General features: G+C 42.2%; 1 protein-coding gene across 1 annotated transcript in view; it reads right to left on the bottom strand.

Annotated features, from left to right (window-relative positions):
• Positions 1-14,979, bottom strand: part of SORCS3 (sortilin related VPS10 domain containing receptor 3) — a 721,132-nt gene that overhangs the window by 61,436 nt on the left and 644,717 nt on the right. Inside the window, exons 15-16 of the mRNA XM_049790799.1 lie at positions 3,954-4,071; positions 2,920-3,053 (exon numbers count right to left, since the gene is read on the bottom strand). Coding sequence (XP_049646756.1) covers positions 2,920-3,053; positions 3,954-4,071 — 252 coding nt within the window. The remainder of the gene's footprint in view (positions 1-2,919; positions 3,054-3,953; positions 4,072-14,979) is intronic.

The raw sequence follows: 14,979 nt of genomic DNA, 5'->3' as shown, positions 1-14,979 counted from the left end.
TCGGAGCATTAAAGGTATATCAATGAATTAGGGAAACTATAGATTTAACTGACAGCTATGTTTTGGAAGTTGACTTAAAATGAATAAGACAATTGTAAATACTTGTCTCTTTCAACTGTCCAAAAATCCAGTATGAAAAAGCAAATTTCATAAATCAAGCTGCTTCATTCATAATCAAAAATAAAAGTAGTGCAAGCCTTTAAATTCACATTATTTTCACATTATAGCCACTAACCCAGCATCAAATCTTGGGTTATTTTTATGCTCTTAAAACATAATCTATGTTCTATTTAACATAGAATATTATTGGCTATAATTTATATGGAAAATGTATAAAGTTTTATTGGCTACCAAACAACTGTTATTATGTAATACAGTTGGTTAAACTACTTCATCTGAGATTGCTTAAGTATTAATAGAACATTCTATATTATATTTCATCAATAGCAACACAAGTCATTTGAGGATAAGTGTTAAATTTAGAGTAGCTAAACTTGGAAGCCTTATTTCTTTGGAAAGATAGAATAAATCTAAAACAATTAGAACTTGCTTGATTTCTTTAGAAATGGTATGATGTTAAAAGGAGAACATTGGATATAGTTAGCTATGCCTTTGAATTCCAACTCTTTCTCCTTTAGTTAACCTTGGTTAAGTAACTCAGATTCTAGGTGCTATTTTTCCTTACTTAAATTCTATAGTTGTCAGTCTGATATTGGATCTAGGTAGTACTTTTACTTTCACCTCATCACTGCTAGCTTTACAACAGCAGATTCCAAGGAAATGATTCATAAATATTTTAAGTAATACCACCAACAAAAAATAAATAGATAAGACCCAAAGGCAGAACTTTGAAGATAATATTCATTTATATATAAGCTTATATATGTATGTGTACATATATAAGCTTATATATGTATACATATATATATATATATATGCTCTGATTTACTTTTTAAAAATATCAGGAAATGAAGCCTGAGAGTAAGAACACCAGGTAAGGCACTTGCCTTGCACAGAGCTGACCTAGATTTGATCCCTGGCACCCAGTAGGTTCTAAGGACTTCCATGAGTAATTCCTGAGCACAGAACAGGATAAATCTTCGAGCACCCCATATGTGGCCCAAATATAAAAACAAATGTATTAAGAATTCTAACCCAGGAGATACAAAATTAACAACAGAAATAGCAACAGCTACAGCCACCATATGTTGGATATCAATTGTGCATCATGGGTCCAATTAATGATGTTGGGCTTGGGATACATTAATAAATAAATACATGTATTTATTCTTCCCTAGGAACCAAAGATCTGCAATTATATATTTGCATTTTATTGTCAAGGATGTAAGTTCAGGAAGAGTAAGACAATATTCCAAGGTCAAAAGTAAGATCATTAAGAGTGGTACTTTTATGAGACTAGTAAATATAAACAGAATTACTAAAACTATTTTTGTTATAATGCTTCTTTTTTCTTGTTTTGTTTTGTTTTGTTTTTGTTTTGTGCCACACCCAGTGACACTCAGGGTTTACTCCTGGCTATGCGCTCAGAAATCACTCCTGGCTTGGGGAACCAAATGGGATGTGCCAACAAGTCAGATGCCTTACTGCTCTGCACCACCGCTCCACCCCCAGTACTTCTTTTTTCTTAGTTGTACTTCCCAACAATAACTGAGGGCCAGATCTTTAGAAAAGCACAGGAGAGAATACAGCAGGAAATATTCAGATAGTAGGCCTCCATGGACCATTCTACAGGAATAGCAAAGCATAAAATCCAAATGCTATGCAGCCTGATATCAATATGTCTGGTGCCATAGATCGAATGTCTTATTGTATATGCTGAAATAGATAGTTTGCTGAATAATATATATTCATTAACAGTCAGTTTTCTTAGAGAGAAAACTAGCCTTTACTGAAAAATAATAAAAATAACACAATCTACCATTATACTAAAATATACTTTTCATTTAGCACATCCTCTGCAAGTAACTCTCACTGAAGTAAAATTTAACATGGCATGAGCTCAGGGATATTACACAGATATGGGGTCAGCCCTAGTCACCTGCACACTTGCAATAACATCATAGACATAGTAGACATAACAGAGTGGGAAACAAGATAGATTCCAGCATATATCAAGCTTAAGATGATGATTCTAGAAGGGCCAAGGTTACTGGGAAGTTCTGCATATCTTTTGGGACTAGAAAATACAAAATGCAAATCTCTCATTCACTCTCTCTGTTCCAAGTTTATATGGTATCAGAATAAATAAATTACAGTGAATCAAGCCAAGGAAAGAAAACTGGATATTTTTGGAGAGAAAGAAAACCACTTGACAGTTTTTAGCATTAGAGTAGTTAGAAATATGAAGGATGACTAGTAGCAAAATACATGTAGAAAGTAGACAGTTAGAAGACTCTTGTAAACTATACATAGGCAGTTATAGATACAGCACAAGCAACTCACAATGAATCTTGGATATAGAGAATTACAAGGATCTGCAAATGATTTGTACCTTAGGTAGGGATAGGGCAAAAATCAAGCTCTTCTAGAATTGGACTTAAGTAACCAAACAGATATCTGTGGGTTTTATTTGAAAACAGGGTATTCAAATTTAGGGTATTTTTGTAGGGAATTCAAAAAATGTTGTTTTATCCTCACTACATTGAACATCCCTCTGAGAAATTCAAAGGCAGATGAATATTAAGTAGGTCTTTCCTTGAAATGTTTCTTTCCATCTTCCATCCAGAGAAGCATGTTTTCTCACTGGCCAGGAACTAGGGTGGTTGAATCTGCAGATATGCAGACACAGCTTTTACCTGTGGGTATTGTCTTCCTCCCTTCATGCCATCTTCACTTTCATCTCCCAGATATTACACATCTGGTTGGAATTAATTGGTGACAAGATGTCAAGAGACTCACCACTCAAAGTCCCAGTCAGCACAGACACAGGGTTCTGAGACCACTGTCCCAGAGGACTCTCGACCAAGGGCACACTGAGCTCCAGGTTTGCGTTTCTTGAATATTTTTCTTTCTCCCATGACACAAGGCTCCCCCTTAAAAAGAGAACTCATAGTGAGAGATGCAGAAAAATGAAGAGAGAATAAATTATATTCTCAGCAAGAAACCTAATCCTTTTCATTCTCTTTCAATCACTTTTGAAGGACACTTATGTTCAGTGTCTAGGAGAGATTTCATAGTAAATGACCAATATTTTATTACCACACAGGAGGAACAATAAGGGAGATTGGTATATCACTGCTTTTTTAGCCATTCTAGCCAACAAAAGGTATTTTATCTTGCCTCTTCACCTCCAAGTGAATGCTGCAGATTACTAGGTAATTATCCAAATTGCCCAAATATTTTCATGGAAATTAGGAGAAAAGGAATGCCCTATTACTATAAAATTTTCAGAATAAATTCAACATTGACAATCAAGTTTCCCCTCTATGATAAATAACCACCACTAAGTTCCCATCAACAAGTTAAGGGTAAAATAGTTGGCACAAATTGCAAAAAAACAAGTGGCTCTAAGGAATAGAGAAAGTTCTGCATATGGTGTATATTAATAGACAGTTGTCTTTCTTAGAACTTTCATAATGATCCTTTCACACTGGCTCTGTTCCCATCATTTTTGGGGCTCTTATTTCAGATTGGTCTGAAAGATACTTTCATTTTCACTGTTGAAAAAATGAAATGATCAATAGAGGGTCTCTTTCTGCAATTATGATTCCATGTATAGAGCTAAACTAGACACTGCTCAAGGATCAGGATTCCAAGGAATAGCACTTGCATCAGCTGGAACTACTTGTGTAGGCTCCTTCCCTTCACACCCACCATTATTCCTAGCTGATCCACTACCATTCTTCTGCAGTTATGGAGTCTCAAATATAAGCAAGTAATTTTATAGTAGCTACTATTCCTACATGCCAGCACTCCCCACCTGGAGGATATACCTGGTTGAGAAGGTGCCAGGTCTGGTAATCTTCCTTGGTGCAGTGCCGACTGAAGATAGATTTATAGTCCACTTTCACCAACTGCCATTCACTGCGAAGGCTGAAGTGGCCAAAAACTCTAAGCATCCAAGGCAGAGATGGGAAAAAAATAAGAGGAAGACCCAGAGTTAGTCATAAATGCACAGATCAGGAAGAAAAAAGGTTTAAATCATATCTATTCATTTAGAAAGTACTTTGATGGTCACTCAGGAGGTCATACACTGCACATATCATCAACCAATTAATATATTCACAGTAGGTTTAAACTAACATTTTTTCATTTTTATTAATATTTTTATTTAAACACCTTGATTACAAATATGATTGTAGTTGGGTTTCAGTCATGTAATGAACACCCCCCTTCACCAGTGCAATATTCCCATAACCAATGTCCTAAATCTCCCTCCTCCCCACCCCACCCCACCTGTACTCTAGACAGGCTTTCTACTTCCCTCATTCATTCCCTCATTCATTCACTTTGTTATGATAGTTCTCAATGTAGTTATTTCTCTAACTGTACTCAACACTCTGTGGTGAGCATCATGTCGTGAACCCACCTCTCTTTGTCTCTGAGAATTATTGCAAAAATGTCTTTTATTTTTCTTAAAACCCATAGATGAGTAAAACTATTCTGTATCTCTCTGTCTCTTCAGGCCCACCTCTCTTTGTCTCTGAGAATTATTGCAAAAATGTCTTATTTTTCTTAAACCCATAGATGAGTAAAACTATTCTGCATCTCTCTCTATCTATTATCTATCTCTCTTCCTCTTATTTCACGCAGCATAATAGATTCCATGTGCATCCATGTATAGGAAAATATCATGACTTCATCTCTCCTGACGGCTACATAATATTCCATTGTGTATATGTACCACAGTTTCTTCAGCCATTCATCTGTTGAAGGGCATCTTGGTTGTTTCCAGAGTCTGGCTATTATAAATAGTGCTGCAATAAATATAGGTGTGAGGAAGAGATTTTTGTATTGTATTTTTGTGTTCCTAGGTATATCCCTATGAGGGGTAAAACTGGATCATATGTAAGCTCAATTTCCAGTTTTTGAGGGAATCTCCAAATCGCTTTCAATAAAGATTGAACTAGATGACATTTCAACCAGCAGTGAATAAGAGTTCCTTTCTCTCTACATCCCCACCAGCACTGCTTGTTCTCATTCTTTGTGATGTGCACCATTCTCTGTGGTGTAAGATGGTAAGAAAACAACCCCATTCACATTAGTGTCACACAAACTCAAATATCTTGAAGTCAACTTGACTAAAGATGTGAAGGACCTATACAAAGACAACTATAAAACCTGCTCCAAGAAATGAGAGGACACGCAGAAATGAAAAAGACATAGTCTGCTCATGGATTGGCAGGATTAACATCATTAAAATGGCAAGACTCCCCAAAGCATTGTACATATTTAATGCATTCCCTCTAAAGATACCCATGACATTCTTCAAAGAAGTGGATCAAACACTTCTGAAATTCATTTGAAACAATAAACACCCTTAAATAGCTAAAGCAATCCTTGAAAAAAGAATATGAAAGGCATTCCTTTCCCCAATTTTAAACTGTATTTCAAAGTAATAGTTATCAAAACAGAATGGTATTGGAATAAACACAGAAGACCCTCATATTAGTGGAATAGGCTTGCGTACTCAGAGAATGTAACCCAGATAATCATCTAATTTTTGATAAAGGAGCAAGAAAAGCCTCTTCAACAAGTGGTGTTGGCACAACTGGTTAGCCACTTGCAAAGATACGAACTCCACCCAGCTAACACCATGTACAAAGGTAAAATCCAAATAGATTAAAGACTTTGATATCAAACTTGAAACCATTAGGTATATAGAAAAACACAGTAGGTAAAACACTTCATGACACTGAGACTAAAGGCATCTTCATGGAGGAAACTGCACTCTCCAAACAAGTGAAAGCAGAGATAAATATATTAAGCTGAGAAGCTTAATATTATGCTGAATATGTTAAGCTGAGAAGCTTCTGCACCTCAAAGGAAATAGTGCCTGGGATACAAGAGCCACCCACTAAGTGCAAGTAACTATTCACCCAATACCATTAGATAAGAGACTAATGTCCAAATTGTACAAGGCACTGACTGAACTTTACAAGAAAAAAAAACACATCTAATCCCAACAGAAAATGGGGAGAAGAAATGAACAGACACTTTGTCAAAGAATAAATACAAATGTCCAAAAGGCACATGAAAAAATGCTCCAAATCACTAATCATCAGGGAGATGCAAATCAAAACTAACATTTTTTTAACTTCAAAAATATTTAAGTGCTAGATATCTTTTAAATAAAGGCAAGGAAACAAAAACTATAGCTCAAAATTCTCCACCCAACTTGAAGTGCCATTCTTATTACAATTGACAACCTTCTTATTTCTCCTTAATGCAAGCACTGGTACTTTATTGACTTAGGTTAGCTGACATGAACTCAATTTTCTTACCAGTATTTATGTTACTGTGTTTAGGGATGGCATATGTGAACTAATCTAAAGAATGATTCTGTCATTTCCAAAAATGCAAAGAGAATAAAAGTTAGAACTTTAGTCAAAATTCCCATGACTTAATTCACATGAATCCATCTTCCTTCACCCCATATCTCAGAAAACTATGTATTGTAGTCTCATAGAAGTAGCTCATATTTATTAATATAGAAAATAAGCACACCATGTATGTATGTAGATAATCAATACTGACCTTTCCAAATCCCAGCAATGTATAGCCCTATAAATATGAATGATCAATTGTTTCTAGAAAAATAGGAAGACTGATCACCTCTACTCTCCACTCAGATGGCAAGCTTTGTAATTATGATGCAAGACATCCATCACAGTGCTGTAAGGGAACGTGAGTGTTGGAAACTTCAACCAACTCGAGTCTTTCAAGAAAATAGATGACTTCATTTTTGAAAGACTACTATATAACACTAACTCTGTATTCCCATGTCCGTGTGTGTGTGTGTGCGTGTGTGTGTGTGTGTGTGTGAGAGAGAGAGAGAGAGAGAGAGAGAGACAGACAGACAGACAGACAGACAGACAGACAGACAGACAGAGAGAAAGTAATTTCTTCAAGGGATATTTTCTTCTGCTATCTTAAAGTTTCTTGGATGCTATTATGAGCGGTGGAAACTAAATAAAATTATTAAATAGGAAAAGTAAATATGATTGATTAGAAAGTATACAATTTAAAATAGGTCCAAGGAAACCAGGAAAGGTCCAAAGAAAATTTGTTAGTTTTGTCTAAGCAAGGGTTAAACATACTTTTCAAGAAAGACTCAAGGTCTCTTCCTATGTGTATGATTTTTGTCTCTAAATCTTAGCTTCATACTTGGCAATAAGAGCCATGGGATATAATATACTGAAATGTATAGAGAACACTATGTAAAGCAGGTGCCTCCGGGCACCCTGTTCTCTTGCATTCTCACATTCTTAGAGTCTATAAAACCAGTGCTACAAGCTAGGTCTCCACTAAAATATCTGAACTATTCATTTCTGATTCAGTTTGTGGAAATTCCCAAACTGACCCACTTAAAATCCTTTACAAAACAGTTACTTCTTATTAAAAAAAGTTTCTTCTTTAAGAAATTTAGAATTAACCTGAACGTCCACCAGGGAAAAACACACACAGTGGAATAAATACTGAATGTATACTTTTTTTACCTATACAGTCTATACAAATCTGTTCATATTTCATTGTTATCTCCTTTACTAAGTCTTCTCTAATTCAAGTACTATCTGAGTAGCAGGGCATTCAAGATGCAAAACCAAATCCTTTTGCTTGCTTCAAATTACAATAATTTCATGTATCCAAAATACTTCATATCAGACTAATTCCATTTCTTTCTATGAAAGAATTATGAGGAAAAATTAAAGAAAAATATAATTTGTCTTAATATCAGCAATATATAATACAGGGTCTATCATAGTAAGCTTGAATAAAAGATGAACAATTAAGAGCAGGTTGCAAGTAAACTAATTAAAACATATTAACATTAACTAATTAATTATCATCAACAAGGAGGGAAGATGCAAGCAGTCAATTGCAAGATTCTGCTGTCTTCTCTTTCTTGTTCATTTTTATTAATTACTTGAAGACATGAAGATAATGGTCACTATTGGAAATCACATTCTCTAGTAACACAAAGCTAGAGGAAGCAGTCAATATGCTTGATGGCAAAATCAGGACCTAAAAAGGTCTTGACAGACTAAAGAAACAGACTGAATTTAATAACAGATGACATAACAGGGAGAAATGTCAGATCCTACTTCTGGCAATTATATACATGCTGAATGAGAAATGGAGTGCAGGATAAATATAAGGAAAATATAATATCAAATAGCCATATGAGAAATTTTATACAAAATATAGTTAGGAGATTAAAAGTCTCAATTTATATAATAATCTGATATAATCACCTCAGAGATAATAATTTTAAGGCTTTCTTAGAACATATTTGTAACATTTTTATTTTATCTAGGAAACCAAAAATCAATATCTAGTTTTACTCTATACTAAAGATATAATAAATAAATTTTAGAATAAATCATTGCTTAAAAAGGATGTAGTGCTTTCCGGCCAGAGTTGTGGATAAGACAGACTCTGCTGGGCCCCTTAAGCTCTGCAGACATTTTGGGGCTTCCCCGGGCTTGCTTCAACCTGGGAACTTTGATCTTCTCTGGCATTCATCCCCTGACGGCTTGCCTTGGCTGAGGTGAGTGTTTCCGGACTGGAGTTGCGGATACAGCTGACTCTGCTGGCCCCCTTAAGCCCACTTATAAGGGGTAGAAGCAGAGGAGTGTGGCCACTCCTTACGCAGACCAACGTCAGCCATAGAGAATGAAGATGGAAACTCTGATGACCCAACAATGGCCAACCACCTAAGCAGTCTTTCAGAAATGGAGTTTAGAGAAGAAATATGGAGATTGCTCACAGAACTCAAATAAAGTATAAATCAGAACACTAATAAAAATCAAGAGAATATGAAGATAGAAATCAGAAAACTCCAAACTGAAATATCAGGTCAAATAACAGGTCTGAAAAACTCAGTAGATGAATTGAAGAACATAATGGATGAGCTTTCGAACAGGTTAAAAGCAGCTGAGGATAGAATTAATGCACTGGAAGATGAGATGCATAACAACTTTACACAGCAGAAGAAATTGGAAAAAAGCCTTAAATCAAAGGATCAGACAATGGAAAAGTTACTCAAAGAATAAGAGCAGATGAAAATAGAAGTCTTTGATAAGCTCAACAGAAACAACTTTAGAATCATTGGAGTCCCAAAGATCTAAGAAGAAAATCTCCAGAAAGAATCAATAGTCAAGAATATCATCACAGAGAAACTACCAGAGCTAAAGAAAACGTGACCAAATCCTGCATACCCGAAGAGTACCAGCTAAAAAAGACCCCAGGAGAAACACCCCAAGACACATCCTAGTCACAATGATGAATACCACAGATAGAGATAGAATACTGCAAGCAGCAAGATCGAAAAGGGAAATTACATTCCAGGGAGCATCCTTGAAATTTACAGCAGACCTGTCACCAGAAACACTCAAGGCCAGAAGGCAGTGGTGGGATATAGTGACAAAACTCAATGAAATAAATGCTTCGCCAAGAATACTGCACCCAGCAAAACTCACTTTCAGGTTTAAAGGAAGTATAAATGGCTTCACAGATAAACAACAGCTCAAAAACTTTACAGACTCAAAACCAGCCTTAAAAGAAAAACTGAAAGATCTATTCTAAAGACAAGACTGAACAAAAAACACAACCAACTTTCCACAAAGATGGCAATAAATCCATGACAATTATTTCTCTCAATGTCAATGGACTAAATGCTCCCGTTAAGAGGCACAGAGTGGCGAAATGGATCAAAAAACTTCTGCTGCCTACAAGAAACACACCAAATAGTCAGAATAAACATAGACTCAAAATCAAAGGCTGGAGAAAACTCATTCAAGCAAACAATACCCTTAAAAAAGCGGGGGTGGCCATACTAATATCAGATGACACAAACTTTATACTCAGAAAAGTTGTAAGGGACAAAGATGGATATTATGTACTAATCAAGGGATATGTACAGCAGGAAGAAATCACTCTCCTACACGTATATGCACCCAATGAGGGACCAGCAAAGTATTTAATATAATTGTTGACAAATCTGAAAAAGGATATCAATAATAACACAATAATTGTGGGAGACCTCAACACAGGCTTGTCAACACTTGATAGGTCAACCAAATGGAAACCCACAAAAATATACTAGACCTGAAAAGAGAAATGGAAGAAAGAGGCCTAGTAGATATATATAGGACACTCCATCCTCAGAAACCTGGATACACATTCTTTTTCAACGTACATGGGTCATTCTCCAGGATAGACCACGTGCTGGCACATAAAACATACCTCCATAAAATAAAAAAGATAGAAATTTTGCAGGCTACCTTTGCTGACCACAAGGCTCTGAAGTTAGATGTGAACTACAAAGAGACACAGAAGAAAAAAATTAACACCTGGAAATTAAACAGCCTACTACTGAACAACCAGTGGGTCCGAGATAAAATCAAAGAAGAAATCAAAAGTTTCCTGGAAACAAATGACAATGAAAACACAAACTATCAGAACCCATGGGATACAGCAAAAGCAGTACTGAGAGGAAAATTTATAGCTTTTCAAGCACACATCAGGAAGGAAGAAGGAGCATACATGAACAGCTTAATGATGTGGCTTATAGAATTAGAAAATGATCAACAAAAGAAACTAAAAATAGGGAGACAGAAGGAAATAACAAAGCTGAGAGCAGAAATCAATGAAATGGAAACCCAAAAAACAATCCAAAAGATCAATCAAAGAAGAAGTTGGTTCTTTGAAAAAATAAAACAAGATTGATAGACCATTGGCAAAACTCACAAAGCAAGAGAGAGAAACTTGATAACATGTATTAGAAATGAAAAGGGGGAGATCACTACAGATATTGCAGAGCTTCAAAGGGTATTCAGAGAATACTTTGAGAAACTCTATGCCACTAAATATGAGAACCTGGAAGAAATGGATAAAATTTTTAACACATATAACCTTCCACGGTTGAATAAAGATGTAGCATATCAAACACCCCCATCACTATTGAGGAAATTAAAACCATAATCAAAAATTTGCCCAAAAACAAAAGCCCAGGCCCTGATGGATTCACGAATGAATTCTTTCAAACCTTTCAAGAGGAACTACTACCATTCCTGGCAAGGCTCTTTTATGAAATTGAGAAAACAAGACCACTTCCAAATAGCTTTTATGAAGCCAACATCACCTTAATACAAAAATACAAAAGATAGAGATGCTGTCAAAAAAGAAAATTACAGACCAATGTCCTTGATGAACACAGATGCAAAGATCCTCAACAAAATCCTGGCGAACAGGAACCAGTGCCTCATCAAGAAGATCATTCACGGGGAGTCAGGCAGGAGGAGGTTTGGCAGGCCCACGCCATGCCGGAGGCCTGCTTGGCCAGGCCTAGGGGGGGTGCGGGATTTGGGTAACCCCAGCACCCCTCTGCCGCCTTGCTCCAGATCTCCAGGGCTTCCCCGGGCCACACCCCTGGGCAAGCCGGTGAGTTGGGTCCCTTGGTGGAGCTTGAAGGACCCTAGGCCTTCCCCCACTATCCATGCGGCTCCTTAGGGAGGGTCTGGGTGGGGCTCTGAACTTCTGTTCTCCCAGCTTCTTGAAGGATCTCTCCTTCCTGGGAGCCGGGAGTCAGGCAGGAGGAGGTTTGGCAGGCCCACGCCATGCCGGAGGCCTGCTTGGCCAGGCCTAGGGGGGGTGCGGGATGTGGGTAACCCCAGCACCCCTCTGCCGCCTTGCTCCAGATCTCCAGGGCTTCCCCGGGCCACACCCCTGGGCAAGCCGGTGAGTTGGGTCCCTTGGTGGAGCTTGAAGGACCCTAGGCCTTCCCCCACTATCCATGCGGCTCCTTAGGGAGGGTCTGGGTGGGGCTCTGAACTTCTGTTCTCCCAGCTTCTTGAAGGATCTCTCCTTCCTGGGAGCCGGGAGTCAGGCAGGAGGAGGTTTGGCAGGCCCACGCCATGCCGGAGGCCTGCTTGGCCAGGCCTAGGGGGGGTGCGGGATTTGGGTAACCCCAGCACCCCTCTGCCGCCTTGCTCCAGATCTCCAGGGCTTCCCCGGGCCACACCCCTGGGCAAGCCGGTGAGTTGGGTCCCTTGGTGGAGTTTGAAGGACCCTAGGCCTTCCCCCACTATCCATGCGGCTCCTTAGGGAGGGTCTGGGTGGGGCTCTGAACTTCTGTTCTCCCAGCTTCTTGAAGGATCTCTCCTTCCTGGGAGCCGGGAGTCAGGCAGGAGGAGGTTTGGCAGGCCCACGCCATGCCGGAGGCCTGCTTGGCCAGACCTAGGGGGGGTGCGGGATTTGGGTAACCCCAGCACCCCTCTGCCGCCTTGCTCCAGATCTCCAGGGCTTCCCCGGGCCACACCCCTGGGCAAGCCGGTGAGTTGGGTCCCTTGGTGGAGCTTGAAGGACCCTAGGCCTTCCCCCACTATCCATGCGGCTCCTTAGGGAGGGTCTGGGTGGGGCTCTGAACTTCTGTTCTCCCAGCTTCTTGAAGGATCTCTCCTTCCTGGGAGCCGGGAGTCAGGCAGGAGGAGGTTTGGCAGGCCCACGCCATGCCGGAGGCCTGCTTGGCCAGGCCTAGGGGGGGTGCGGGATTTGGGTAACCCCAGCACCCCTCTGCCGCCTTGCTCCAGATCTCCAGGGCTTCCCCGGGCCACACCCCTGGGCAAGCCGGTGAGTTGGGTCCCTTGGTGGAGCTTGAAGGACCCTAGGCCTTCCCCCACTATCCATGCGGCTCCTTAGGGAGGGTCTGGGTGGGGCTCTGAACTTCTGTTCTCCCAGCTTCTTGAAGGATCTCTCCTTCCTGGGAGCCGGGAGTCAGGCAGGAGGAGGTTTGGCAGGCCCACGCCATGCCGGTGGCCTGCTTGGCCAGGCCTAGGGGGGGGTGCGGGATTTGGGTAACCCCAGCACCCCTCTGCCGCCTTGCTCCAGATCTCCAGGGCTTCCCCGGGCCACACCCCTGGGCAAGCCGGTGAGTTGGGTCCCTTGGTGGAGCTTGAAGGACCCTAGGCCTTCCCCCACTATCCATGCGGCTCCTTAGGGAGGGTCTGGGTGGGGCTCTGAACTTCTGTTCTCCCAGCTTCTTGAAGGATCTCTCCTTCCTGGGAGCCGGGAGTCAGGCAGGAGGAGGTTTGGCAGGCCCACGCCATGCCGGTGGCCTGCTTGGCCAGGCCTAGGGGGGGTGCGGGATTTGGGTAACCCCAGCACCCCTCTGCCGCCTTGCTCCAGATCTCCAGGGCTTCCCCGGGCCACACCCCTGGGCAAGCCGGTGAGTTGGGTCCCTTGGTGGAGCTTGAAGTCCCTAGGCCTTCCCCCACTATCCATGCGGCTCCTTAGGGAGGGTCTGGGTGGGGCTCTGAACTTCTGTTCTCCCAGCTTCTTGAAGGATCTCTCCTTCCTGGGAGCCGGGAGTCAGGCAGGAGGAGGTTTGGCAGGCCCACGCCATGCCGGAGGCCTGCTTGGCCAGGCCTAGGGGGGGTGCGGGATTTGGGTAACCCCAGCACCCCTCTGCCGCCTTGCTCCAGATCTCCAGGGCTTCCCCGGGCCACACCCCTGGGCAAGCCGGTGAGTTGGGTCCCTTGGTGGAGCTTGAAGGACCCTAGGCCTTCCCCCACTATCCATGCGGCTCCTTAGGGAGGGTCTGGGTGGGGCTCTGAACTTCTGTTCTCCCAGCTTCTTGAAGGATCTCTCCTTCCTGGGAGCCGGGAGTCAGGCAGGAGGAGGTTTGGCAGGCCCACGCCATGCCGGAGGCCTGCTTGGCCAGGCCTAGGGGGGGTGCGGGATTTGGGTAACCCCAGCACCCCTCTGCCGCCTTGCTCCAGATCTCCAGGGCTTCCCCGGGCCACACCCCTGGGCAAGCCGGTGAGTTGGGTCCCTTGGTGGAGCTTGAAGGACCCTAGGCCTTCCCCCACTATCCATGCGGCTCCTTAGGGAGGGTCTGGGTGGGGCTCTGAACTTCTGTTCTCCCAGCTTCTTGAAGGATCTCTCCTTCCTGGGAGCCGGGAGTCAGGCAGGAGGAGGTTTGGCAGGCCCACGCCATGCCGGAGGCCTGCTTGGCCAGGCCTAGGGGGGGTGCGGGATGTGGGTAACCCCAGCACCCCTCTGCCGCCTTGCTCCAGATCTCCAGGGCTTCCCCGGGCCACACCCCTGGGCAAGCCGGTGAGTTGGGTCCCTTGGTGGAGCTTGAAGGACCCTAGGCCTTCCCCCACTATCCATGCGGCTCCTTAGGGAGGGTCTGGGTGGGGCTCTGAACTTCTGTTCTCCCAGCTTCTTGAAGGATCTCTCCTTCCTGGGAGCCGGGAGTCAGGCAGGAGGAGGTTTGGCAGGCCCACGCCATGCCGGAGGCCTGCTTGGCCAGGCCTAGGGGGGGTGCGGGATTTGGGTAACCCCAGCACCCCTCTGCCGCCTTGCTCCAGATCTCCAGGGCTTCCCCGGGCCACACCCCTGGGCAAGCCGGTGAGTTGGGTCCCTTGGTGGAGCTTGAAGGACCCTAGGCCTTCCCCCACTATCCATGCGGCTCCTTAGGGAGGGTCTGGGTGGGGCTCTGAACTTCTGTTCTCCCAGCTTCTTGAAGGATCTCTCCTTCCTGGGAGCCGGGAGTCAGGCAGGAGGAGGTTTGGCTGGCACTGGTAATCTCTGTCCAGTCTACATTTTCAAAATCGCGTGGGGGCTATTGCCCCCGCGCGCACAAGAAACATTAATAGTACTCTCACAAGAAACATTACTAGTACTCACTATCATTGAATTATGTTTTTATGTATGCAGAATGTCCATTTTGTACTCTGCCCTTTTGCATACCCCTTCATAAGTTCATATTTCTCTTTAACTTCTTTAACTCCT

Source organism: Suncus etruscus, chromosome 17 (assembly GCF_024139225.1).
Source record: "Suncus etruscus isolate mSunEtr1 chromosome 17, mSunEtr1.pri.cur, whole genome shotgun sequence".
Lineage (NCBI taxonomy): Eukaryota > Metazoa > Chordata > Mammalia > Eulipotyphla > Soricidae > Suncus > Suncus etruscus.
Note: the sequence above shows the minus strand (reverse complement) of the source record. Positions and strands in the feature narration are given on the sequence as shown.